General features: G+C 41.3%; 1 protein-coding gene across 3 annotated transcripts in view; it reads left to right on the forward strand.

The window, feature by feature from the left end:
* The window catches only part of srgap2 (SLIT-ROBO Rho GTPase activating protein 2), a 133,864-nt gene that overhangs the window by 94,839 nt on the left and 12,005 nt on the right, over positions 1 to 27,020 (forward strand). For all 3 annotated transcript variants that reach the window (XM_079582145.1, XM_079582146.1, XM_079582147.1), the window contains exons 4-16: positions 8,593 to 8,655; positions 12,142 to 12,345; positions 17,374 to 17,502; positions 17,630 to 17,851; positions 18,262 to 18,363; positions 18,447 to 18,644; positions 19,951 to 20,035; positions 20,264 to 20,291; positions 20,453 to 20,483; positions 21,998 to 22,058; positions 22,154 to 22,231; positions 23,575 to 23,709; positions 26,703 to 26,808. In XM_079582145.1, coding sequence (XP_079438271.1) covers positions 8,593 to 8,655; positions 12,142 to 12,345; positions 17,374 to 17,502; positions 17,630 to 17,851; positions 18,262 to 18,363; positions 18,447 to 18,644; positions 19,951 to 20,035; positions 20,264 to 20,291; positions 20,453 to 20,483; positions 21,998 to 22,058; positions 22,154 to 22,231; positions 23,575 to 23,709; positions 26,703 to 26,808 — 1,442 coding nt within the window. The remainder of the gene's footprint in view (positions 1 to 8,592; positions 8,656 to 12,141; positions 12,346 to 17,373; positions 17,503 to 17,629; positions 17,852 to 18,261; positions 18,364 to 18,446; positions 18,645 to 19,950; positions 20,036 to 20,263; positions 20,292 to 20,452; positions 20,484 to 21,997; positions 22,059 to 22,153; positions 22,232 to 23,574; positions 23,710 to 26,702; positions 26,809 to 27,020) is intronic.

Below are 27,020 nucleotides of genomic sequence, written 5' to 3' on the forward strand. Positions count from 1 at the left end.
GTTTGTGTGACGCGTCTGATCAGCTGAAATACCAGCGCAGCCTGACAGAACTGTAAATAATATCTACTAATATATTTTATACCTAACTCTTGAGATAACGCTGTTAAGAGCTCACCTTGTGCTGAAAGAAGAACAGCTGTTTTAGAAGCCTCGACATCCTTTGCTCAGACACTGGTTTTGTTTAGTAGAAAAGTCTGAAACTCTTCTTCAGGAGCAGATCAACGGAGCTCAAACAAACTCTTATTACTTCAGCTGCTGAGATGATTGTTTCTGTTCCCTTCACATTTCACGAGCTAAAGGCTCAGGCTTTGGTTTGACATAAAAACATTAGCGCTGTGTGATGATGTCACCAGGCCGCGCGGCTCTGTTGGACAGGTGTGAGGGCTGGCCAGCAGGGGGCAGGTATCCCTATAGGACTAGTTTAGAAACGTGAGCATATTAAAGCAGTACTAAGTAACGTGTTTACCTTAATAAATCCTTTCCGTAGTCCCTGTGGGGGTAATACAAGTGTTTTTGGGATGATTGGAGGGTCTTTCATCTCCCACTGGTGTCTCTGGCCAGAAAACCATGTTTGCAACTTGACTGCCACCGGTCCGGAGAAAGCAATACACACTAATGGAATCACGAAGAAGAAGCTAACATGCTAACGGGCAAAGCTAACTGCGGGCTAACGTCACTTTAAACAGTATTTACAGCAAAGTTTGAGTGAAAAAAAATATTTCCATTGTATAATTGGATGCATAGTAACCCTCTCTTCCTTCGCCTTTCCTGTCAGCGTAGTATTTACTCCCCAAGACAATTAATAAGTTAAAAAATCGCAACTTGCTACGACACCTGCAGTTGCGCTTATGGCCTCTAGGGGGAAGAGTTACTTAGTACTGCTTTAAAAAAAAAAAATGCTATTATTGTCCAAAGAAAATGTAGTCCATAGTTGTTTTTTAAAATAATAACAAAAATGAATAAATAAAATAAAGATTTTTTTTTAAGGCAACAAATAATCGTTTGAAATAATCGTGATTTCAATTATTACTAAGATAATCGTGATTATTATTTTTCCTATAATCGAGCAGCCCAATGTACATCATATTGCAGGCTCAGACGGTCGATTATACACAGTCCAGTAATTGTGTAAAACTTTCAAACTTGCAGACTATCACTTTAAGATTTACTGCATTAAAGTGTATTCTTATCCATACCACTCAAAGTAAGCTTTGTTTAGTGGAACTTCCAGGTTAATAGGCTAAACATATTGTTAGCATCTTTTTAAACCAGTATAGCAACAGTAACATTACCGATGATAAATGTAGAGATATTGTGTAAAATGATTGTACTTGGATTTGCTTTCAAACATTTGAATCAAAGACAGATCGATTACTGATTTCTTATGAAGGGCTTGTTTAAATGTTCAAAAACACTGTTATGAGCAATGAAAAATTGTATTATTTACTTGATCTTTTTCAAACATTTGACACTGCCGTGAACAAAGCGAAGGACGGAGCGTACTGAAGCGGCGAGAAAGTCTGTAACCGTACACCCCTGTCTGGTTCCCCCGCGTTTAAAGCGCGGCGGGAGGAGGAGGCCTGTGTCGGGTGTCGCAGATTAGGACCTTACGACCAATCAAAACCCAATCAGCCGTGACCGAGACCGACTGTTTATCACCGAGGCTGCAGTGACCTCTGGCCGTCTTCGGTTTCTGCGGCCTGCTCCCTCTTTAACCACAAACTCAGACCGAGGCCCGGTTCATTAGAGTCGCACTGTTTACTGAGGGACAGGAAGCGTTTACAGGGCTGGGTACTTAGAGGCATTAGGAGGTTAGGACAAAGACGGAAGATGCCTGGTAGTGGTAAATATTGTAGTAGTGGGGGCAGCAGTTCTGTAGAGAGTATTTTCTTTTAAACTTGAATCCAAACAGAGCACATCCCCTCTTATGGCACAACTCTGAATTAGCTTGTCTGAATAAGTTAAATTGTGTGATAGGAAAGGCATCTAGTGGAGGAAACTAGCCTGGCCAAAAAAAGAAAAAAGCTAAAGAGAGCTAAAAAAAAGAAAATGTGTTGGACAGTGGAAACCAAGCTGTACATCGGTGGCTCGTACCCCTTGACTCTTTTATCTCTACTGAAAGTACCCCTTTTCTCGAGCACCCTCTAAAAAGTCAACTCAGATTTATTCGTTGTAGCGGAGTATGGTTTATTTTGAAGTACTTCCTGTACAAATTACGCAGTTTCCGGTATTGTAGGAAGTGCTTAAATGTTTTTATCATCATGGCGGGAGAATGTGTAAAATGCCTTATGGTTTACCGATTTACTCCTGGCTCCGAGCTGAAGGGAGAGAAAAAGGTAATGGTCTGTTTTATGCTTATGCTTATGCTGAAGATTGTTTCATGAGTATAATTTGCTTGTGTTTTAGCTCTTACGGTGGTCACAAAGAATGGAAATAAAGACTATTACAGTTTTGTTTCTTATAGTAAGACAGAAGGTTCTGTCTTACTATAAGAAACAAAACTGTAATAGTCTTAACCTAAGAAGACAGTATGAACCTTCTACAAAGAATGGAAATAAAGATGGGAATGGAATGGAAATATGCCACTTGTACGCTTCAATAATTCAGCTGGGATGCTAGATTCGTGTTTTGCAGTGTGTTGGGTTCAAAGGTTAAAACACTCATCGCACTAATCTTACACGAAAATGTCTGGAAAACAGGGCTGGGCGATATGGCCAAAATTTTTTATCTTGACTTTTTTTTTTCTCAGTTTGGACGATCATGATTTTAATCGATTTTATTTGAAATAAACTTTAAAAAGTCTCCTGATCTTTCATATGAAGAAAACTGCTCAGAGTCCTGCTCATTAACATTACGTAATGTAGACAACAATTAGACTAGGGCTGCAACTAACGATCATTTTGTAATCGATTATTTTTACGATTAATCGATTAATCGCTTGGCTGTGAATGGTGTAGGGGAAAATATTATTTTTCGATTTTTTTTATCACATATAGCTTAAAGGGGGGGGTATTATGCAAAATCGACTTTTTCAAGCTTTACATCATGTTATTAAGTCATTCCCTCATTAAAAACATGCCTGAAGTGTTGCCTTAGCACATTCACGTATTATCGAGTAATCTGTAAAAACTCCGATGGCGGCCATTTTAGGGATAAAACGCCTGATTCCTTCAGGAAACGCCTCCGACCTCCAGGATACGCCTCCGACCTTTCGTCACCAGCCGAGTAACCAACCACTGCTCCTCAGCAGAACCCCCTCCCCGCAGTGTCTAGCCCTAAGATGTAAACAGAGTCATCATGGAGGATTAGCTTCATGTGTTGTGAACCGGAGCCACAGCAGACTTTTACAAAGACACACATCAGTGTTTCTGTTACCGAAACACCCAGGATTAAAACCGGTGACAAGAACGCTTATTTCAGTGTCTGGTTCTGCGCTGGGCCTTGATGATGCACAGAGCCTCCGGAGAAAGCTAATGCTAAGCTAAACCTCGAGTCATCACGTGAAAACGAGAAATATGCACACATAAAGTCAATAAAACCACCACACACATAAAGAACCGTTTAACAATGATCACACACGGAGCCAGGCTTGTTGATTTGGAAGTTTATTGCTCACATTTCATCTACAAGGGGTCATAGCCGAGTGGCTTTCTCCCGGATCTAACAAGCTAGCCGCGACAAGCTAACGGGAAAATTCACTGAATACAAGCAGCATATTATGCATTGAAAACGTCACTAAAACAGGCAACTGCTTGAAGCAGCCTTTATGATGATCACACACGGAGCCGGGCTTGTTGATTGTGTAGTTTACTGCTCACATTTCATCTACAGTGAGTCCTGGCCGAGTGGTTTTCTCCCGGAGCTAAGGCACTATTAGCCGCGACAAGCTAACAACCTTCACCTTCACAACATTCATTGAAAACAGGCAGCATATTATGCACAAATAACGTCAATAAAGCAGGCAACTACTTGAAGCAGCCTTTACGATGATCACACAATGAGCCTGGCTTTACACATTTGTGGTTTATTGCAGACTTTTCATCAACAATGAGCTGTAGTCGATTATAACAAGCTAACGGGTAACCTCGAAAAACCATTGTCCACCTGCACAGATAATGTCCGTCTTTGAATCGTATGGGCTCCTGCAGATCCTGGTGTCGTCCATGGGGGTATAGTTAGAGATCCATAGGGCATGGCAGAAGCAAAGAGAGAGCCTCCAAACAGCAGTTATTTTTCAGGCAAGAGCCCCTTCCAAGCGTCCGGTGTGGAAGGTTTGTCTCCAAATAATATCCTGTGTGGCCATTGTTCACAAAGTGATAAACAGTAGATCCTTTCCAACAACAAAAATTAAAATGCACCGATCGTAGTTTCAATACAGTTGAGACAACGAGCGTAGTGTTGTTGTGATGCCACAGACAGCGTGTGGAGGGGGCGTGTCGGAAAGGGTCAGAGGTTCTTAAAGAGACAGAGGCCTATTTCAAGTCATTTGCTACCGCCATTTTGAAAGAGCAATTTTATACAAGGCAGTTATTCTAATTTACTGCATTTACAGACCAACAGAAGGTTTCGTCATCATTGTAGTGTGATATAGACTGGTGCTATGTGGCTGAAAAAAGCATAATACCCCCTCTTTAAGTGGCGCTGTTTGAGGATGTGTTGATGGAGAAAACTAAAGGGAAATGTTTTTTGAAGGCTCTATTAATGAAATTTACAATGTACAAAACACTACAGACCCTAAATATAAAATCAAAGTAGGTTTTCATCAAAAATACTACATTTTTTGTCATTTTTGCTCCATTTTAGTCTGTGTGAACCAGAAAACGATTAATCGATTACTAAAATAGTTGTTGACTATTTCAATAATCAATTAGTCGTCGATTAATTGAGTTGTCGTTTCAGCCCTAAATTAGACCCATTAAGACAGGGGCCAAATGTGGCCCTCAGACCAATTTTTGGTGGCCCTCGGGCTGCTTGTTGAATCGGTTCACAGTATCAGAGATGGTCCTTTTTATTTAGTATGTAATAAGTCTACACAATTGTAACCTAACAACTAGCATTTTATTGTGAGCCAGAGCTGGCATTAAGGTTTTAAGCATAAATAAAGGCATGAGGCACAATTTAAACCTCTGCTACTCGAAGGTTTCATGGAACTAACCACCGACCCATGGCCCTTTACCCCGTGTATGCTCCAATATGTGGCCCCCCATGAAAAAAGTTTGGACACCCCGGCATTAAGATAACATAACCCTTTATTTAAAAATTGTTGTTTCTGTTTTAGATATTCCTTTTCTGCTCTCAAAAGTAAAACCTGTGTCTAAAACGCTGCTAAATTGGCCGCACGTTGGGAGGACAAGGAGCGGCGGACTCGATTTTACGATTTGGAATTAATTCAATTTATCGCCCAGCCCTACTAGAAAATTAACTTTTCTTTTAAAATCATATTGAAATGCAATTCAGTCATATTTTTGATCTGAAATAATTCCAAGGCCCACCTGCCAAACGCTCACTGGTGTAATAGTTCAACCACACCATGAGCATGTCCGGTCTCACGTAAGCCGTCATGTGGTGCAGACACGCATTTCTCTGATTGGTTAATCCACCTTTGATTCAGATAATTGCATTAGCAGCCGCAGCAGTAGCATTGATTGTAGTAGTTATTGTGGTATAGTTGCAGTATTTGGCTGCAGTAATAGCAGGCTGCTCGTGCTAGTTGTTATAGGATGTGTTGTTGTAATTAAACAGTCTGTCATTACGAGAGAGAGCGCTGTATGTTATTATTTGCGCAGCCTCTGATTATTTCTTTACGTTAGAACTCCATTCATTACACACGGCGCAGATTACCTATCCTAATACAAAAAAAAAAATGAAATAACACGTGTTTACAGTCTGTCTGCCGTGACCGCTGATGCGAAGCATGTGTGGAATCGCAGTCGTTCCGCCTCCGCCTCTTCTCCGGCTCCCGTGCGCTCCTCCTGATCACCGCACATCCATTAAACTCCATTACCCACAGTTCATTTGTCTGAGCTCTCCTCCCTCTCCTCCCGCTCGGCCCCATCATGCCCCGCTGATAAACGAGCAGACAGTTTGTTGACTACACGCCTCAGCGGACACGGATGAAAGAAAAAGTGATGGATGGACGTCTAATGCTAGTTTCGGCGATGAGGGCGCACGCAGCGAGGGAAATGACTGTCATTCAAAGCTGAGCTCAACTAGGTCTCCACTAAGATCCGGATTGTGATCCCACTGTGTCTATATGTGTCTTAGTCTTTTTTTCTAGTAGTGGAAAGAAATATGTTTTGTCCTTCAATATTTAAGTGGAAGCCCGACATTTGTTAGCTAGCGTGTTGTTAGCTAGTTGTGGCTGAAAGTGAAGCGTGGATTCACTCCCTGAAGTGAAGAAAATTGGCATGTTTGAAATGCCTTCGGAAAATTTGAAAGGAGTTTGGATCACAGTGTAAAGCTTTTTGTTGTTTGTAAACTAAAAAATCCGGTACAGGGCCTTTAAGGGGAGACACTCCAGGCAAAACTCATTTTTTTCAGGTTTTGGGCCAAATTGTTCTCTGAACATACAAGCTTTCACCCGGAAACAGAAAATATGCCTAATCTTCACAATAACATGTTTAAATATTGCGCGGAGTCAATGTTCCCCCATAGACTTATATGGGAGAATGCAATTTCAAGGGCCTTTTTCTCAAAACACATTTTTCTGTCATTGTGGCGACACTATGTCCACGTCAGTCGGACCTAAAGACTTCACATTTTCCAGCCTTGGACTGAACAATATTTGGAAGATTTTTTTCAGAGGGATTTTTTATTATCTAATCCCTAAGCCCCATTTATTGAGTTTTGAATGTCAAAAAATAAGGCAAAAATTACATTTTTACAAATTTTTCCACTAAAAAACAGCTTATTTTAAAACTAAACAAGAAATCCAAAATCCCCTCTGAAAAAGTCTTGGAAACTCATTCATCAATAAAATGAAACCATAAATTTGAATGTAGCTCTATCCATTATTCAGATTTTGTCGCCGAAAAGATGGGAAATTTGGGGCATTTTTAAGCATAAAACGCCTTGTTCTTATATGAAAAGATAAAATGACAGAAAACTTGCAATGTATTTTTTTCTCACATTTATGTCAGTGATCGACAGCAAAGGTTTCAAATTGATATCTGTAAATATACATTTTTTCCCTGTTCACCTGCAGTGTCTCGCCTTAAACTATGGCTGAGCACTTTTTTCTTTTAGTGAGATTGCGTGAAAAAAAACAGGAAGTGAAACGACTGGATACTTTGTTTCCGTTGTTTTATATCAATGTTGCATTTTCTAATAGGGCTGAACGACATGGACAAAAATTTAATATCTCGATATTCATGGCAGATATCTCGATATCGATACGATACAACGTGTTCGGTGAAATCCAAGCATTTTTCAGAAAAATAAAAACATAATACAAAAGATCGCGAATACAAGCGGCCGAAATGAGTTTCCTTCGCAGGGTGTCTGGGCGCACCCTTCGAGATCGGGTGAGGAGCTCAGTTACCCGGGAGGAGCTCGGAGTAGAGTCGCTGCTCCTTCACGTCGAAAGGAGCCAGTGAGGTGGCTCGGGCATCTGTTCCGGATACCTCCTGGTCGCCTCCCTCGGGAGGTGTTCCAGGCATGTCCTAGTGGGACAAGGCCTCGTGGAAGACCCAGGACACGGTGGTGGGACTATGTCTCCGAGCTGGCCTGGTGTCGCCTCGGGGTCCCCCCAGAACAGCTGGAGGAGGTGTGTGTGGATCGGGAAGTTTGGGCATCTCTGCTGAGACTGCTGCCCCCGCGACCCGGCCCCGGATAAAGCGGAAGAAAATGGATGGATGGATGGATAATACAAAAGTGTGCAGTTTTATTGATGAAAATCTATATTGTTTTTATCTTGCTTTTTCAATTTTAATGTTTTGAATGTTCATATCTTGATACGATACGATATATTGTTTTTATATTGATACCTTGAATGTTCATATCTCGATATCGATACGATAACGATATATCTTTCAGCCCTATTTCCTAACCAACAAAGTGTAAGCGCATTTTCTCAAAAAGCTTCTTGACTGGAGAGCTTACAGCCTAATAGGCCAGTGAAAGCCTCATTTGAAAGCTAAGACCTGCATTGTTGCCCCGTCATTGTCATATTTTTGCAGCATTTTTTACTAATTTTTGTGTTGCTTTTTCATCTCTCTTTTGTAGCTTTTTTGTTGTTGCCTTTTTATTGTGTGGTTGTTTTTATAGCACGTTTATGCCATGTTTTTTTATCACATTTTTTGACATGTTTTTTATTGCTTTTTGGTGTGTTTTTTTTGTGTCTGTGTTTGTTGCCTTTTTTCTGCCCTTTTTGTCTTGTTTTTGTCGCTTTTTCATCGCTATTAGTGCAAGTGCAACACAACTTGAATGGCAGGTTGAGCTTGTGTTGTTGCTCAGTTTGTAGTACAGATCATCCTGGGGTTCGAGTGATTATACTCCATGTCCCTGCGTATCACATAGATAGTCTACACTTTCTGTTTCGGCCCTCAACTAACCTTTTCTATCCATTTTTCCTCTTTTTTTTTGTCCCCCCAGAGCAAAGAAGTGGGCATCCAGCTGCAAGAGGACCTCATGAAAGTCATGAATGAGCTGTACACGGTAAGTCCTCCTCCGCTGCTCTCAACGCCAAGAAAAACCCACTGAAACTGCGCAAAAACCTTTCGCCGGCATTTCCCCCCTCTCCGCCTTTTTACGACCGCGCCGCGTATTTTCTTACCTTTTAATAAGCAATTCGTCTTCCTTTTTACTCTTGTATCGCTCCGAGGCCTGGCGGTATCTCGTTACACTCGCGGGGCTCCTGCCAAGCTCTGAGGTAATCGGCGAGGTTTCCAGTCTACAACCAGCGCTGCTCAGTTTCCTACGGAGCAATGATTCCGCCGCAGCCCCACGGCCCGAAACGCAAAGCTAGTAATTACGGCGTAGTGAGATAGAAATAGAAATGGTTTTCAGCCATGTGTGCGTGTCGAAGGAGCCCGAGTTTTGTAGTATTTTTTTTTGAAAGGGCAGTGGGGGGAGGGAGATAAGTGACACAATACACAAGTGCTCAAAGTCTGTTTATAGTGTCAGAGAAAGAAGCGCTTGAACTCGGGTGAAGTGGTTGTTTGTGTAAAAGAGTCGAGGAGGCCAAACACTGTGGTCCAAAGTGACTTCATGTTTATTATCACTTTTGGTTCTCTCAAGCTTGACAAAGTGAAGTTCGGTTCAGACGGAGATGTTTTAATATTGATTCTACAGTATGTACTGCTCTACAAAGGCAATGGCAGGCTTCATGTCGCACAGCAGCTACAAACCTGTCTGTCGCACAAAGGAAAAGTGCAATAACTGCAGCTCGAACTGTTCTAAGGGACTCGGTTACTGCACTCGGCCTTTGTTTCCCCGGAGATTTGGGAGAGTTGTGAGAGTTACTGCAGACTCGATTCATTCTTTCTCTCAAATGGGACACCGTACAGGCATGAAGCTTTCCATTTCTCTTTACTAGTCTTCGATCTGGCATACTTTATAATGAGTGAAAGAGCTCTGTGAATGTGTTGTGTTTTCTCAACTCAGGGGTGCCCAAAGTTCGGCCCCGGGGCCAAATGCGGCCCGCAGACTCATTTTCTGTGGCCCTTTAGCTTCCAAGGCCGTGGGAACCCAGGGTGCTGAGGGCGCTGCAGCACCCCCTGGTGGATAGTTTGTGAACTGCAGGCAATATTAACCCCTTAACTCCCACCTGAACCGAGTACATTTTCTCCAGCTTTACCCCCAGTCCAAAAGCTTCTGGAAAAAAGGTGTGAAAATGGCAACAAAACTGAGACGAAAATAAGGATGAAAATGTGACAAAAAGTGACGAAAAAATGACAAAAAAATGACAAAAAAAGAACAAAAAATGACAAAAAAATGACAAAAAAATGACAAAAAAAGAACAAAAATGACAAAAAATGTGACAAAAATGTGAAAAAAAATGACAAAAAAAATGACAACAAAATGAGTTGAATATCCCCCCAAAAAAGATGGAAAAAAATCTGATGACATGAGGAAAAAGATCCATTTAGATGAGTTTTGTAGATCTTAGCTTTCAAAAAGGTGTTACACTGGCCTACAGGATTTGGGTAAAGCTGAACTGGAGAAAATGCTCTCGGTTCAGGCGGGAGTTAAGAGGTTAATAAATAGGATTTATGCACAGAAAAAATATTTTGGGGGTAAATTTTGTCCCTCAGCACCCCCTAACTAAAATATCTTCCCACGGCTCTGTTAGCTTCTTGTTGAATTGGCGCCCATCGCGAGAGATGGCACTTTGTATGACAAGTTTTATGATTTTGCACAATTCTAGCCTCAAAAACTCAGATTTAATTGTGGGAAAGTGCTGGTTTTAAGGTTGAATGCCTAAATAAAGGTGGCACCATTAGCGCTCATGCTTCACAGCCAGAAGGTGATACGTGGACGGGACCGTTGCGTGGAGTTTGCATGTTCTCCCTGTGTCTGTGTAGGTTTCCTCCGGGTACTCTGGTTTCCCTTACCATATCGTTATACTGATATCATTTTTTATATCGTTGTCATTTTTTATGTTGTTGTGGACACAATATGATTTGCACTCCAGCTGATTTTGACTGCAGGACTAGGCGCAGATGGAGATTGTAGCTAATGTTGCACTCGGCTCCACTCAGCAGCAAAAACACAGGAGCAAGTATAAAACGTTGCGGTAAATTCTCTAATACTGGCCTGTATTCCATTAGCAGCCGGGTCTCTAACAGTGGCCGGGTTCGCGGCTGGCGGAGGCAAATTAAAGCCGGTCTCTAAAACAGGCTGGGGCCTTTATTAGAAACTATAGCGGTATAAATATTCCCCATGTTTGAAATTTGTCTCATACTCGTGTAAATGATAACTCACGTGCAGGAAGTAAACAAAGGGAAACCCAGGCCGACGCTGCGGAGGAGCTGATCCAAGCGTAACTTTGACACAGATTTAGCCACTTCTCAAACCTCCAGTGACTATTTGTAGAAACAGGGCAAGAAACAAATGTTTATGACCCTCCAGGGTTTTAATAAAGTCACCATCGTGTCTTCAAAGCACGTCCAGCTGCTCCGTGTGCAGGTCAGTCCCACGCCTCAAAATAACTCCTCCCATCAGCGCGAGCGTCTCGTCTTCTCTCGGGTCAGTCTCATGATCGATCACGAACACAAACGCTTCATCTAAACTCGCCTTTACACAAGATAACAACAAATAATCCGGTCCGCGGTAAAAATGAAACAGAAACCTGCAGTGACACTGATGTCAAAGCTCCGCTTACAGCAACGAAACGCTTCCTTTTGTCCCGACAAAATAAAAGGCGTCAATGTTCCAGCCGCTGGGAGAGTGTTTGAAATGTTGATTAATAAATGAACCTAATATTTTAGGTGCAAATGGACACAAATGTCGTTTTTCTTCATTTTCCTGTTCGTCCGTTTTGCTCAAATAGAAATAAAGGCCTGTCTCTAATTGTGGCCTGGTTCCAATAAAGGCCTGGTCCTAGATGCCCTTGAGTAAATAAAGGCCCGGGCCTATATTAGAGCATTTACGGTAAATGATATGAAGGATGTAAATTGCCTGAGTAGATCATATTTGCGAGGAAATTAGCATGGTGATAAAAAAAAAGGAATTAAATATGTTTGAAATAATCTTTCCAATTGGGGTAAGGCTGGGATTTTGCTTTTTTTTCCCCGTTGTCCATTAGAAATCATTGTGTCCATTATCAAATATATCGTTATCGTTATATTTCTTTTTCATATTGATTTTAGGCCATATTGCCCCTCCCTACTAAAAACATATACAATAAGTTAATCCTCCGGCCAGGTGTTTCTGACTATTTACCCCAGCAGCATTGAGGATGGGTCAAATGCACAGAACAAATTTTCCTACAGGCATTAATCATGTATAACTTAACTCTGTTCTATACACTGCACTGAGTACCCACCTGTGGTCCTCCACACTAGTACGTCTGAATATCTGAAAAGTTCTTGGTACCAGCCCCAGCCCTTAAAAGCATATCTGATATTTCTCCCAGCCCTATACTGCAGTATGTCAGCACTCTGGTGCGCACACTGACTTGTTCCATCTGCTCATTCCCAGGTGATGAAGACCTACCACATGTACAACACGGACAGCATGAACGCCGAGTCCAAGCTGAAGGAGGCGGAGAAGCAGGAGGAGAAGCAGATGAGCCGGTCGGACAGGCAGACGCCGCGCTCCCCCGACACGCTGTCCTCCATCAAGTCTGAGGACAAACCAGTGCGGCGCTCCAGCGTCAAGAAGATCGAGAAGATGAAGGAGAAGGTGAGCCTTCGAATCTCAAACGCTCACCAAACGTGCGAGTGGTTGATTATCAATGTATTCTTTTTAAAGCCCAATGTCAAAACAACAGTCACGCCACTGGGGTTTTAGATGTTGCTGATTTGATCAAGCAGAACAGTTTGGAAATCAACAATGAGACACTATTACCCAATAATTACCCAGTGCTCACTTCCCAGCCTCTAACTCATGCCAGTCCGTCGCCTGGCCAAAAAACAAAAACAATAAAAACCCAACACACCCGCTAATAAATGAATTAAACAAGTGAGCGCTTCACAAACATCGGACAACTCAGAAAACAATCTGGTAGAGTGGAGTTATACTGGAGGACTTGAAAAAAGTGCTCAGCCAGAGCTTAAATTCCCTGTACCTGATTGTTGCTAACAACAAAACAGTTTGGTCCAAACTCATTTAAGATTTTAATTTCAAACATCACAATTTTTGAGTGCATTTCGCAACTTCAGGGAGTGAATCCGCGCTTCACTTTCATAGCGAAAACAAGCAGCATGCTAGTCCATGAGGGATACACACGCTAAACAGATACACAGCCCAAAGTCATGTTTCACAAGTGTCAGCTTTGACTTAAATTTACTTAAATACTGAAGGACAAAACACATTTCTTTCCACTACTAGAGCAAAGTCAGGATGGGGCCTTTAGCCACATATAGAACAATGAATGTTGCTAACTGGTTGTTTCGAACAGTGAGAAAGTAATGTCATTGTCTGAATGGCCGTTAGTCGACAGTGAAGCAGCAGATAGATATGACTTGGCTTACGCTGAATACTGAATACTGGTTTTCTTGCAAACTGTGACTCATGTAGGCTGTGCACAGAACGTTGCATGCCAACATGATGCCAACTTCCTGGGAACGACTGCTTCCTTTGTTTTATTACTATGGAGGTGTGTGTCATTGAAAGAAATCAATATTTAACGGTACTTGGCAGAAAACAAACAGCTGTGAATAATAATTACTTAAAACATTGTAAAAACCTTACTCAGGATATAAATATTTCACTGGAGGAGACTGAGTTTTAGTTTTGAAGCTAGAAGCTAGTCAATATCACCATATCATCTGAAAACAATTTAAACACTCTCAGATTGACATTTATCTTATAAGTTAAAATTTAGTTTAAAATTTGAACACAAAGAACCCTGAAACACCCTTCTACTGGCCAACACGAAGCTAGCCAAAAACATTGCGTATACAGAGCATATTCAGTAAGGTTCATGCTGCGTCCGAAACGAGCAGATTGCTAAGAGCTCTTACGCCAAACCGGATGTGCGTCAGCGTAGGAAGTAGTTAGGAAAAGGAGCCTTGATGCTAACTATCATGGCCACTTTAGCATAGGGACCTCTGATGCTAACTATCATGGCCACTTTAGCATAGGGACCTCTGATGCTAACTATCATGGCCACTTTAGCATAGGGACCTCTGATGCCAACTAACCGGTGATTAGGAGCTATGTGCCATCCCACAAGCCACTGCGCCAAACCCCCCACCCCCCTCGCCCCCACCCTCGAGTGATTCAACCGCAACCACTGTTGATTGACAGGAGCACATTTAATAATAAAAATAATAATAATTAAAAATTAAGATTCTGCACAAGCCAAACTTTATAAAAGTGACAAAATCCATGTTGTCGTCGCCACAGCTCAGTCACATGTCAGTGTTAAAGAGTAAACTCAGTAAACGGATGAAATGCTTTTGTTTTCATTTAGCAGAAACTTAAGCCACATGGATCATTTGCATAATGTAGCTTTATGAAACAGCTGTTGAAATAAAATAACACTAAAGGGAAATATATGGATCATTTGGATTTATTTTTCTCCTTAAATGTCTTTGTTTGGACACTATGTTGTTGTTGGACACTGTACAGTAGGGGGCGACATGCACTTTTGTTTGACCTGCACTCCACCTATAACTTTAAAGAAGAAGAAAAACAGCTGTTGGTGATGTCACTTCCCTTTCCCCTGTTTAAGGATGGACGGATTGTGCAAATGCTGCTGAAGCTCTAGTTCCCTAACTGCACAGATCTAACAGTCGACCCCATGAAAGGTTAAGGAGTTAGCTGCTAGTGTTAGTGCTTAGAGGATATAAAGTGATGGTTTCAGACGCAGCCTTAGAGTTTCATGCGATAACAACTGTACACATTCCGAAATACTGGCAAAAACACATTTATATGAAAGAAAACAGACAAATCAAACTCAACAGCCGCTCCCAGAAGTCAATTTAAACCCACTTCCTGCCTGCTGCTTTCTGTTGCCGCTCTGGGGATCCTTTTGCTGAATGAAACTCTTGTCCATGTGTAATAATGTCCTCTATGATCCTCTGACTGCTCCTTCTTGGCTGCGCGTCTCTTTGGCTGTTTTATTTACGTTAGCCATTAGCCTTTCTATTCCCTGGTGCCTGACTTCCAGTTTGGCTCATCTCTCGACTATGAAGTTAGTCCCACAGATGGGGCTAAAGACTGCAGCGCTAACGTCCAGTCCTTGCTGGAGCTTCAGTACAGCTCGGTGGGTCAGACGCAGATGGTCAGTAGTGCCTTGTATCAATTATAGACTGTATCTTCCTGTTCCCGGTGAGGCAGCAGAAACATGCCGGGTTAAGTGATTAATTCCATGTTTCTGTTGCAGTGTAAATAAACGAGCTTTGTGTTTATTTGTGAACAAAGTCACGGTAGCCTCGGGCGCCGTCTTTTTGAATGGGATCTCGGCTAATGAGCTCATCCTCTTCAAAGTGATGCAACGCACAAAGCACGCATGTCGCTCCGTAAACACCATAAGCACGTTTTTTTCACGTGTCCGCCAGAGGGGGGCGCTGGACGACGGATTCTCCAGCAACTCTTCCTCTGTTCAAACTATCCTCATTATCTTTGTTTGACCTTGATCAGCCCCCTAAATTTTAAATGAACCTTCACTAAAGTCCTGAGAAATGGCAGTGATCATGTTTAGGTACTACATTTTAGTACAGTAAGACATTTGTTGTACAGTTGTTCTATCTTAAGCACATCTTTATCACCATCTTACACTTGTTTGTTAGAAAATGCCATATTGATCTAAAACCGCTGAAACTAAATACGCAGTAGTCTCACTTCCTGATATTTACAAGGTATCCCCAGCCTCTCCCACCCCCCTCCTGTTCCTCTCCTTCTCTGTGCAGCTGTTTCATTGAAGAGGAAAAAAAGAAAAAAAAGAAAGACCGGTCAGCCCGTGTGGCTGTCGTGTATATGTCTGTATGTGTTGCAATAAACACTGAAGAAGAAGCAAAGATTCCTGAAACAAGCACTAGCGGCTCAAAACAAAGCTCTGGGTATGTTTTTTGATGAGACGACAACATTTCAACATGGTAGAAATCTCTAAAGTTCACTTTGCTTAATAGCTCGCCTTTAAAGCAGTACTAAGTAACTAGTTTACCTTAATACATCATTTTCGTAGTCCTTTTTGGGGCTAAGACAAGTGTTAATGGGGTGATTGGGGGGGTCTTTCATCTCCCCCTGGTGTCTCAGGCCAGAAAACCACAATTGCAACTTTGCCTGCCCCTGGCCGGAAGCGTAATACACACTAATAGAATCACAAAGAAGCCAGGGCTGCAACTAACGATTATTTTGGAAATCAATTTAGACCGATTATTTATACGATTAATCGATTTATCGCTTGGCTGTGAAAGGTGCATTGAAATTGTATTTTTTTCAAATTTTTTTATCACATAGAGCTAAAGTGGCGCCGCTTGAGGACACGTGGATGGAGTAAACTTAAAGTAAACGTTTGTAGGAGGCTCTTTGTGCTAATTCTGCTTTGATTGGACGAGACCAAGACAGATATTTATGAAATTTACGATGTATAAAACACTGCAGACCCTAACTTTGAAAAACATAGTAGGTTTTCATCCAAAATACATAGTTGTCATGTCTTTTTTGCTCAATTTTAGTCTGTGTTTACTAGAAAACAATTAATCGATTACTGGAATAGTTGACAACTATTTTAGTAATCGATTAGTTGTCGATTAATCGATTAGTTGTTTCAGCCCTAGAAGAAGCTAATGGGTAAAGCTAGCTGCGGGCTAGCGCCACAAACAGTATTAACAGCCAAGTTTGTCTGCTTATTCCACTGGTCCAATAAACAAAACGGGTATATGTCCTTTAATGTTAAGGCACTAAAGTTGATCTGCTTATTAAAACCTCTGCAACACAAAGGGAAAATTCCAAGCATCTGTCTTTGCATCTGTCTTTGCATCTGTCCTTGCATCTGTCTTTGCATCTGTCCTTGCATCTGTCTTTGCATCTGTCTTTGCATCTGTCTTTGCATCTGTCTTTGCATCTGTCTTTGCATCCGTCTTTGCATCCGTCTTTGCATCTGTCTTTGCATCTGTCTTTGCATCTGTCTTTGCATCTGTCTTTGCATCTGTCTTTGCATCTGTCTTTGTAAATTGACCGACCAGCCTATTTTACGTGATCTATTGCTTTATTCAATCCGTTATTTCGTCCCGTCTCAAGCCTGACTCTGCAAACGCTGTGTAATCTCCCCCACCTGTTCCCCTCCCGTCCGCTTCACGTCTCATTGATTGATTTGAGGCGAGCGTTGAACCGTGAGCCGGCTCTGTCCTGACACATGATTCCCTCCGCAGTCCGTCAATCCACGATCAATACTCTCGTTATCCCGAAGCCTCGCCGCGGTTCCCCCCGTGAGAGTGGGTTCAGTCACGGCTGGACAGCGGAATCCACAGAGCGTGCAGCCCTCAGTTCTTTATATTAGAAACGCTGAGTAAATATTGTAAGAAGTCATTGATTCCTTTCGTAGTTTTCAAAGGGGTTTAGTCAGTGCCATTATGTATATCTAACTGTACTGTATTTCTCAATTTGGGTTCTTTGTAGACCCCACAGCAGGTGAATGTAAAAGCTGCCTTGAAGTCGGCAATTCTGATCAGAAGCAGTCGGAAAACACACCGTCTTTGTGACCTGGTCTGATCATTCCAGCACAGTGTTTGTAATTCATGCTGTGTCTTTTCTCTTCAGAGACAAGCCAAGTACACGGAGAACAAGCTGAAGGCGATCAAAGCCAGGAACGAGTACCTCCTGGCTCTGGAGGCCACCAACAGCTGCGTGTTTAAATACTACATCCACGACCTCTCGGACATCATCGACGTGAGTGCAGATATTCGTTGCCCTGCTTTCATACAAGCTACCGTCACAATTACAATTCTTTTCATCAAGCTTGCCAGATGTATAGATAATGTGTCTAATGTGTCTAATCTCGCCCTGTTCGGTGCAGTGCTGTGACCTGGGATACCACGCCTCCCTGCACCGGGCGCTCAGGACGTACCTCTCGGCCGAACAGAACGTGGAGACGTCCAAACACACCGGCCTGGAGGCTCTAGAGGGCGCCGCTGAGGTCCTGGAGCCCAACGGGGACAAGCAGAGGCTGATGGAGACGTACAACAACGTGTTCTGTCCTCCGGCAAAGTTCGACTTCCAGTCTCACATGGGAGACCAGGTACTAATGCTGCCGCAGCGCCTCCTGATGCTTCTGTTTTGCAATACCAAGCGTGGGCCGCTTTTCCTCGCCTGTCTCTCTCAGTTTTAAGTCATGTTTTTAGGCCGACCATAATCTGGTTTGTTTGAAATATCCGAGCAGAGTGACAGCACCGATGCTACCAAACCTAGCTGCGTGTTTGTACTGTATTTCTACATCAATAATAATAATAATAATGATGATAATGCATCGGTTTTATATAGCGCTTTTCTGGACACTCAAAGACGCTTTACATGTGGTAATGTCCATAAAATAAGCTTTGGGGATCAAGGAGACTTCCCTGATCCCTGCAGTAGTCATTTTTGTTTTTATATTTGAATGTTTTTTTTCCATATTCTTGCAAATGTAGTAATGTTTTTTGTGATCTACAGATGGGAGTGGTGTGTGCGCAGCAGCCTCTGGAAGGTGAACTGCTGCAGAGATGTCAGCAGCTCCAGTGCAGACTCTCCACGCTCAAGATCGAGAATGACGAGGTACAGCGTTGTCTCAGTAACTCCGCCCGCCATATTGGAATGTCTCAACATCGCTGACTATTCACAAACCGTTCAATCTCTAGGTGAAGAAGACGATGGAGGCGACTCTGTCCACGATCCAGGACATGGTGACGGTGGACGACTACGACGTGTCCGAGTGCTTTCACCACAGCAACAGCATGGAGTCCGTCAAGTCCTCCTTCAGCGAGTCCTACCTGAGCAAACCCAGCCTGGCCAAACGCCGGGCCAACCAGCAGGAGACCGAGCAGTTCTACTTCACCGTACGTTCAATATTTATGCACTAAATCTCCTTTGGACAGTAGCTTTCACTGGCGCTGTCAATCCATTCATATTTATCTCACTTTTGAGATAATAATTGGATTAATGGTGAATTGTCATAGATATGTTAAATATAATTAATATATTCATTATCAATAATAAGGTAATATAAACTCCAATTGTAAGCATTTGGACACAATTCAACTGAACTACGGGACAGCCCCTTAACATTATATGATATTCTGGAAGGTCTCGGGCATCATTGTATACTTATAGTCAGAGGTGGGAGACCCGAGTCACATGACTTGACTCGAGTCGCAATTTTCGGGACTTGAGACTTATTTGACCAAAGCTGCAAAAAGACTTTACTTGACTTGGGACTTGCTGTTTGTGACTCGAGACTTAACTTGGACTTGAGGCCAATGACTCTCAATGACTCGCTGTGACTTTATAGTCATAGCAAATCATAGCCTTAAAATGCTGTCCCAGCAATTTTGTACATAGACTGTTTATTTATAATACATATGTTTTGAATGTTGTGGCGTTTAAATATTAATTAGACTTTAAATCCAAATCCATGAGATTTTAAAAAGCTTGATTTTAGCCTAAATTTTTAAAATTACAGTATCTTGAGAAAGCACTTGTTATTTTCAAGATTAAACACATGAAAAGTAGTCACGCTGGCGTTTTTGACTTGAGGTGACTTGCCGGCTAAAGCAAGACTTGACTTGACTTGACTTGACTTGACTTGACTTGACTTGACCGATTGACTTGGACTTACTTGGGACTTGGACCTTCACGACTTGGACTTGACTCGAGACTTGGATTTAGTGACTTACTCCCACCTCTGCTTATAGTTCTATAGACACATTAAATCTTTAAAAAGCCGCCTCAGTTGTTTCCAGTCAAGAAACACGCACACAGCATAAAAAAAAAAATCAAAAGGATAAATTCATCATTCTTTGTGATTGGAACAAGTTTCTTGCTGTTTTGTGTCTGTTGCTTTTTTGGTGAGCGGTCAGTGGCGTAGCAAGGGTGCCCTGGGGCCCCAAGCAAAAGTTCACAAGGGGCTCCTATATTATATTTTGTGTTGGCTGGCTGCTAGATGCATAACTACCACGAGTGAGAATAGAAATCCGCAAAACATGTGAAATCGATTGGAGATCAACAAAAAGTGATTTTTGGATGGGTTCGATGCAGATCCCTGTGACGGCATTAAAGTCTACCTTAATCTAACGTGTAATAGTCATGTAAAGGAGTGAATGTGCGATGCTCTCACCTAAATACTGTGTGTCTTTGTGGTTGTAGAAGCTGAAAGAGTTTCTGGAGGGCAGGAACCTGATCACCAAACTGGAGGCCAAGCACGACCTCATCGACAAGACGCTGGGAGAAAGTGAGTGCAGTGTCATTCGAATTATGATTCTGCCCTTATTTTAGTTTATGGCAAAAATGCGGTTCTCAGTCGATAGTTTGTGTGACTCATGATAAACTAGCCTTTAGAACTGACCTTGTTCTGTCACTGCAAAACATTGAGTACACGTCGCCTGCATGTGAAACCGTTTCCTCCTGCGCCCGGCTCTAACCGTGTCACATCCTCTCTGCTCTTTCCTGTCTCCTTCAGGTCAAAAGACGGACTGTTGCCTCGCCAGGTAGGTGTGGCGTGCTCAGGAAACGGGCCAAAGATAGCACTAGACTTCATATTTCTGCGCACGTGGACAAAACGTGCTTCACCAGACCCTCGCTTGAAAATACATCTTTAGACGAGGCCTAATAGAATGGGGACTCATGCATTTTTCACTATGTGTTTCAGCGGACGGAGGAACTCGGCTTTACGGAAGCAGGTAGAGAAACACAGAAATACTAAAATGATGGTTGATTCTCTTGAAATATCCTGTGAGATCCTTCTATAAAAAAATATTAATTAATTTATATAAGGGGCTACATGAGCAGCTTGAATTCAGTTACCAACAATAACTTTAACTTGATTCTGCAATCTCACATACTTTAAAGTAGTACTATAAAAACTAAATGTAAAAGTAAAAGTAAAATCATAATTTTAGACCTGGCTCCATCCATTTTTTTTTCACATTTTTAGCCCAACCAGCCAGAATAGGTAAACAGTGTTAATTTTTATAACATATTTTATTTTAGTTTTAGTCTTAGTCTTTTGACTAAAACCTAATATATTTTAGTCGAGATTTAGTCAAAAAAATCTTTGCAATTTCAGTCTAGTTTTAGTCGACTAAAATTACATGTCAATTTAGTCGACTGAATTTTAGACTAATTTAGTCGACTTATATTTATAATATTCATTATAATCATATTTAATTGTTTCTCTGCTTCATGGAGCTGCTCCACATGAATAAAGCACAAACCTGTTCATTTGGCAGTGAATTTAAATGATCTGAGGCTCTTTCAGACGGTCAATAGAAGTTTGGAGGATTTTAGTCTCTCCTTTTCATTTTATTTAGTCTTATTTTAGTCGACTAAAATATCTGGACATTTTAGTCATAGTTTTAGTCTCATGAGAAACGTTTAATTTAGTTTTAGTCCAATTTTAGTCGTCGAAAATATCACTATGACTAAAATTAAGACTAAATACGCACACTTGGACCATTGATATGCTTAAAATGCCTTATTTTTAAACTTGAAAATACATTAAAACTTGCAATATATTTTTCTTTGTCAAAATATATCTCTATTTTTCTTTCTTTCCACTGTGGATGGAGCAGCCCCCCTCACTGACAGCTCTCGTCCTGTCTCCCCCTTGTGGATACCTTAATACCTTTTGACGCTGACAACACGGATATCAGCGCCATTGCATTTTATTCATATAATCAGTCCTATATAGGTCACAATCTCATTCATATTACATTATAAGCATGTATTATCTATTACATGTGTAGAAACCACTGCGACTGTGAGATTTATGAAGGAAAAGCTGCACAAACGGAGAGAAAAGTGTCTCATAGCAACAGACCGTCCCCGAGGGTTTACACCTGTCTCTCTCCTGTCGCTTCGGTAAAACGAATTCACTGTATTCCTAATCCAACAATTCCACTCATAAAAGTGCAAGAGCAGTAGTTCTCAAACCATGGTAGAGATAGCTTTATTTTTTTTTACATTTAGGGCCAGTTTGTTCCCTCAAAACATAAACTTTCACTTGGAAACAAATCATTTCCCTGATTTCCACAATGGGTTGTTTCATTATTGCTCTGTTTCTTCACCATTTCTTAACAGATTTATTTCCCCAAACCTGGATTAATTTGAGTTTCCCCTTGATTGATCTTACTTTGCTTTTGGAATATGTTGAGACAAACTGTCACGGATAGTTCTCATGTATCTTCTGTGGTAGGACTCTGGTGAAGCCATCCCTCTGATGGTGGAGAGCTGCATCCGCTTCATCAGTCGACACGGTGAGGACGATCCCTTTAGTCTAGTCGCTCTAGTTTCTTCTATAAAACAGCCGTAAACAACTGCAGCAACGTCTGGTGTGTGTTTGCGTGTCTAGGCCTGCAGCACGAGGGCATCTTCAGAGTGTCCGGGTCCCAGGTGGAGGTCAACGACATCAAGAACGCCTTTGAGAGAGGTATGGCACCGTGGGTTACATTCACCTGACATCACAACACCCTAAAGAGCCTGTAGTTTATAATCGAGGTGGTAACTGGCAGAGGTGGGAGTAAGTCACTAAATGCAAGTCTCGAGTCAAGTCCAAGTCGTGAAGGTCCAAGTCTCAAGTAAGTCCAAGTCAGTCTGTCATGGGGTCAAGTCAAGTCAAGTCAAGTCAAGTCATAGCTTTTGTCAACTCAAGTCAAGTCTTGCTTCAAGTCGCCTCAAGTCACAAACGCCAGCGTGTCTACTTTTCATGTGTTTAATCTTGAAAATAAAAAGTGCTTTCTCAAGATGCCGTAATTTTGAAAATTTAGGCTAAAATCAAACTTTTAAAAACTCATGGATTTGGATTTAAAGTCTAATTAATATTTAGACGCCACAACATTCAAAATATATGTATTATAAATAAACAGTCTATGTACACAATTGCTGGGACAGCATTTTAAGGAAGGGGGCCCGGGGGGGGCGACTTAAAAAATATGAAATATAGTATTTTAAATATGAGCTGCTTTTCCCTGCAGTCTGAAACATAAATATAAAATAATATTTTTATTTTTGTTAGTTTCTGGCAGTTTTTCTGTCAGTGGTTCCCCTGTACTGCCCCAGCCCCTGTATACTCGGATTCGCCCCTGCTCAAAATAGATTCCGTGTAGCCTTCAGTCCCGCTGTCACTGGGCTCTGTGCGGATGCGTAAAATAGCCACTAAATGCTGTAAACTTTGTGTGAACGCCTTAAAACATCGAAAAGCCCCAAGATTTCTGTTGATTAATCAGCTCTTACTCATCGTGGTTCTGGAGGCTCCATCTGCACTGTAGGTTCAGTCCATTGTTTCAAACATTTTCCTGTCCGTAAATCTCCACCTCTTCACTGTCTTTAGAAAACTTTTAATGCACGTATTTCGACGTCGTATTTCCTCCTGTATTTTCGCGCTGTATTGATTAGAAGCGCTGTGTCGGGAAACCGAACACGCATGTGGATAATTACCATATGTAAACATAGATGCGCCGCTTTTACACAATGATTCTTGATCTTTCGACAGTTTCACTCAAATAAATAATAACTATAAAGTCACAGCAAGTCATTGAGAGTCATTGGCCTCAAGTCCAAGTTAAGTCTCGAGTCACAAACAGCAAGTCCCAAGTCAAGTCAAGTCTTTTTGCAGCTTTGGTCAAGTAAGTCTCAAGTCCCGAAAATTGCGACTCGAGTCAAGTCATGTGACTCGAGTCTCCCACCTCTGGTAACTGGTGTCTGTCTCGGTTTATCCCTAATTCCTCTGAAGTTCTTTAACGTCTCCCTCTCTGCCGTCTCGTCCTGTTAAAGGGGAGGACCCGTTGGCCGGAGATCAGAACGACCACGACATGGACTCGATCGCCGGAGTGCTGAAGCTGTACTTCAGAGGCCTGGACACTGCGCTGTTCCCAAAGGAAGTCTTCCATGACCTCATCTCCTGCGTCTGTACGTGCAAAACCTCGCTCTGTCTTTGTGCGCTTCCTATACTGGGGCTACGGGACAGGACGGATTAGATGCATGTCCTCTGGAAACTCAAAACCTTCAAAATATTGTTGAAGAAGAAGACTGGAAAGTTTGATCATAGGGATTTTATTTCATATATCTAATTCCTACCCTGATTTATTGAGCTTTCAACCACAAAAAGGCAGCGTTTTTCTTTTTTTTAATAGATTTTTTTAACTTTTTTTTGCAATTTTGTAGCTTATTAAAAAACTAAACAAGATCCAAAATCCCCTCTGAAGAAGTATTTGTATCTAATAGAGCAACAAAGTAAAACCAATCCATTATTTAGATTTGGGCGATTTATGTGCATGAAATGTCTTAACCTCTTAACTCCCACCTGAACCGAGAGGATCTTTTTCCTCATTTTTTTGTTGGGTACTAACTTTTTTGTCATTTCATCGTCATATTTTGTCACATTTTTGTCATTTTTTCATCAATGTTTTTTATCGCATTTTTGTCACATTTTTGTCACTTTTTTGTCATTTTTTTGTCACATTTTTGTCACATTTTTGTCACATTTTTGTTATTTTTTGTTCATTTTTTGGTCATTTTTTGGTCAATTTTTTGTCAAATTCTTATCACATTTTTGTTATTTATCTGTCATATTTTGTCACATTTTTGTCATTTTTTTGTCAGATTTTTATCACATTTTTGTCATATTTTTGTCATTTTTTTGTCACATTTCTGTCATTTTTTTGTCAAATTTTTATCACATTTTTGTCACATTTTTGTCATTTTTTTTGTCACATTTCTGTCATTTTTTATCACATTTTTGTCACATTTTTGTCATTTTTTTGTCAAATTCTTATCACATTTTTGTCATTTTTTTGTAATTTTTTGGTCACATTTTTGTCATTTTTCCGTCCATTTTTCATCACTTTTTTGTCACATTTCCATCATTGTTTTTGTCTCAGTTTTGTTGCTATTTTCACACCTTTTTTCCAGAAGCTTTTGGACTGGGGTAAAGCCAAACTGGAGAAAATGTGCTCGGTTCAGGTGGGAGTTTAGGGATTAAAGAAAAGTGAAGATGCATCAGTTCCGAAATCCATGTTCGGTCCCTTTGCGCATTCACAGCAAGTCTCAAACAAGTGTGAATGGTCGGAAGTCGGGACATGGTGGGACAGGTGTAAATGAGCGTGAAAGGGGAATCTCAGCCATCTTAATTTATCATATTGCTGGAAGGCCATACCATCTCTGTAGTACAGTCATGATTCCATAATGAATAGACCAATCGCTAGAAATTCACCAATGCTAACGAGGCTACGGCTAGTGCTAACGTCCACAGCAGCTGATATACACTCACTGAGGAGGTTCTGCACCGGCTCAAGCGTCATTGTTATTAGGAAAGACTTACCTTTGCAGTCCTTCCATGTCGCCTTTAGAGTACAGTCAGAACTTTAGTGAGTTTTTATAAGTTGCTGTGAAGTCGACGCAGTGTTAATTTTGTCGACTAAAATATTCTATAGTCTTAATTTTAGTGTTATTTTTGACGACTAAAATTGGACTAAAACTAAATTAAAAGTTTCTCATGAGACTAAAACTATGACTAAAATGTCCAGATGTTTTAGTCGACTAAAATAAGACTAAATAAAAATGAAAGGGAGAGACTAAAATCATCCAAACTTCTATTGAGCGTCTGAAAGAGCCTCAGATCATGTAAATTCACTGCCAAAGGATCAGCTCTGTGCTTTGTTCAAGTGTAGCAGCTCCATGAAGCAGAGGAACAAGATTAAATATGATTATAATGAATATTATCAATGCAAAATCGACTAAATTCGTCTTAAATTTAGTCGATTAAATTTACTTGCAATTTTAGTCGACTAAAACTAGACTAAAATCAAATCACATTTTCGTCAAAAGACTAAGACTAAAACTAAATTGAAATATGTTGTCAAAATTAACACTGAGTCGACGCAAGTACTATGACAGTTACAGAAATTATATGGACTTACAGCATGATCCAATATGATGCATGTGGATACTTTAAGACTGTGATTCCCCTGTCATGCAAATATCTCTACAGTTCTGGCTCATTTACAATGATGTGACGCCTGTCTTCGAAGTATTTCCCAGACCAAGTCCTGACCAAAAATATGAATGAATACACACAAAATAACAAGCATTAAAGGAATAGGCCACCGTTTTTACATACTGAGATATGTTCTTACCTTAGCTTTGACGAGTTCTTTAGGACCTGTCTGATCTTCACCCGTGCCTTCAATCACGTAAACACAGCGCAGACGGCGTTAGCATTTAGCTTCTCCCTCTCTCCTCTATAGCTCCAAAACTGGTCAAGATAGAAGCTACCAAGCTCTTCCACGTTTTCCCTATTTAAATATGGTTGCGTGAAGTGTTCCACTACAAAGTATAATTACACAAAATTAAACACTGTGGATTTTCTAAGCGGATAAAAGGGGGAACTATATTGTAAGGCGTAATAATACCAGGAGTAGTTTGGCATCCACACAGTAAAGTGAAGATTACTGCGCAGATTTCGGTCCTAAAGAACTCGTCAAAGCTAAGGTAAGAACATATCTCAGTATGTAAAAACAGTGGCCTATTCCTTTAAGCTTGAGGGACTATGTACTCATGTGTGTATTTCCTCTTCAAATATAAATTAATTTCCTTTCTAACTCTTTAAAGCACCTGTTTTGTAGATGAGCTTTAGGGGCCCCTACAGTGCCTCTGTGGCCCTCCAGGTGCCCCCATACTCCACTTCAGGAACCACAGTTCTAGACACATGCATTATTTTAATCTATACTACCAAAAAAATGCCACAGCCAAGGTTTTTAAAGCATATAGGACCCCGTATGTTTTCAGTGTCTGATTTCAAAAATAACATAAGGCCAAGTACAGGGGCAGGAATACTATAGTGTGATCAACTGTGTAATCAAATCTTGTATTCAAACTGGCCGATCCTCCCTGTTGTCTTTCAGCCATGGAGAGCCTTCAGGAGCGAGCGGTGCACATAAAGAAAGTGCTGCAGCCTCTGCCAAGCAAAACCCTGGTCATCATGAGATACCTCTTCGCCTTCCTCAGCCAGTGAGTGCCCGACCGCACAGGCGTTAGGACACAATGGAGGCCTGTTCAGTGCGGAGACTGGACGAGCTCTGTTACCGAGGAGGATTATTGTTTTTAGAATAACCGTAGAAATTATTAGGCATAGTCATGTGAAATGGGCCGTGCACCAGTGCGTAAATCTTCCTCCATTCATTGTTTTGTCTGAGTTCGAACATTTATCGGAGTGTTCACCT

Source organism: Gobius niger (genome assembly GCF_951799975.1).
Source record: "Gobius niger genome assembly, chromosome: 24".
NCBI classification, from domain to species: Eukaryota; Metazoa; Chordata; class Actinopteri; order Gobiiformes; family Gobiidae; genus Gobius; species Gobius niger.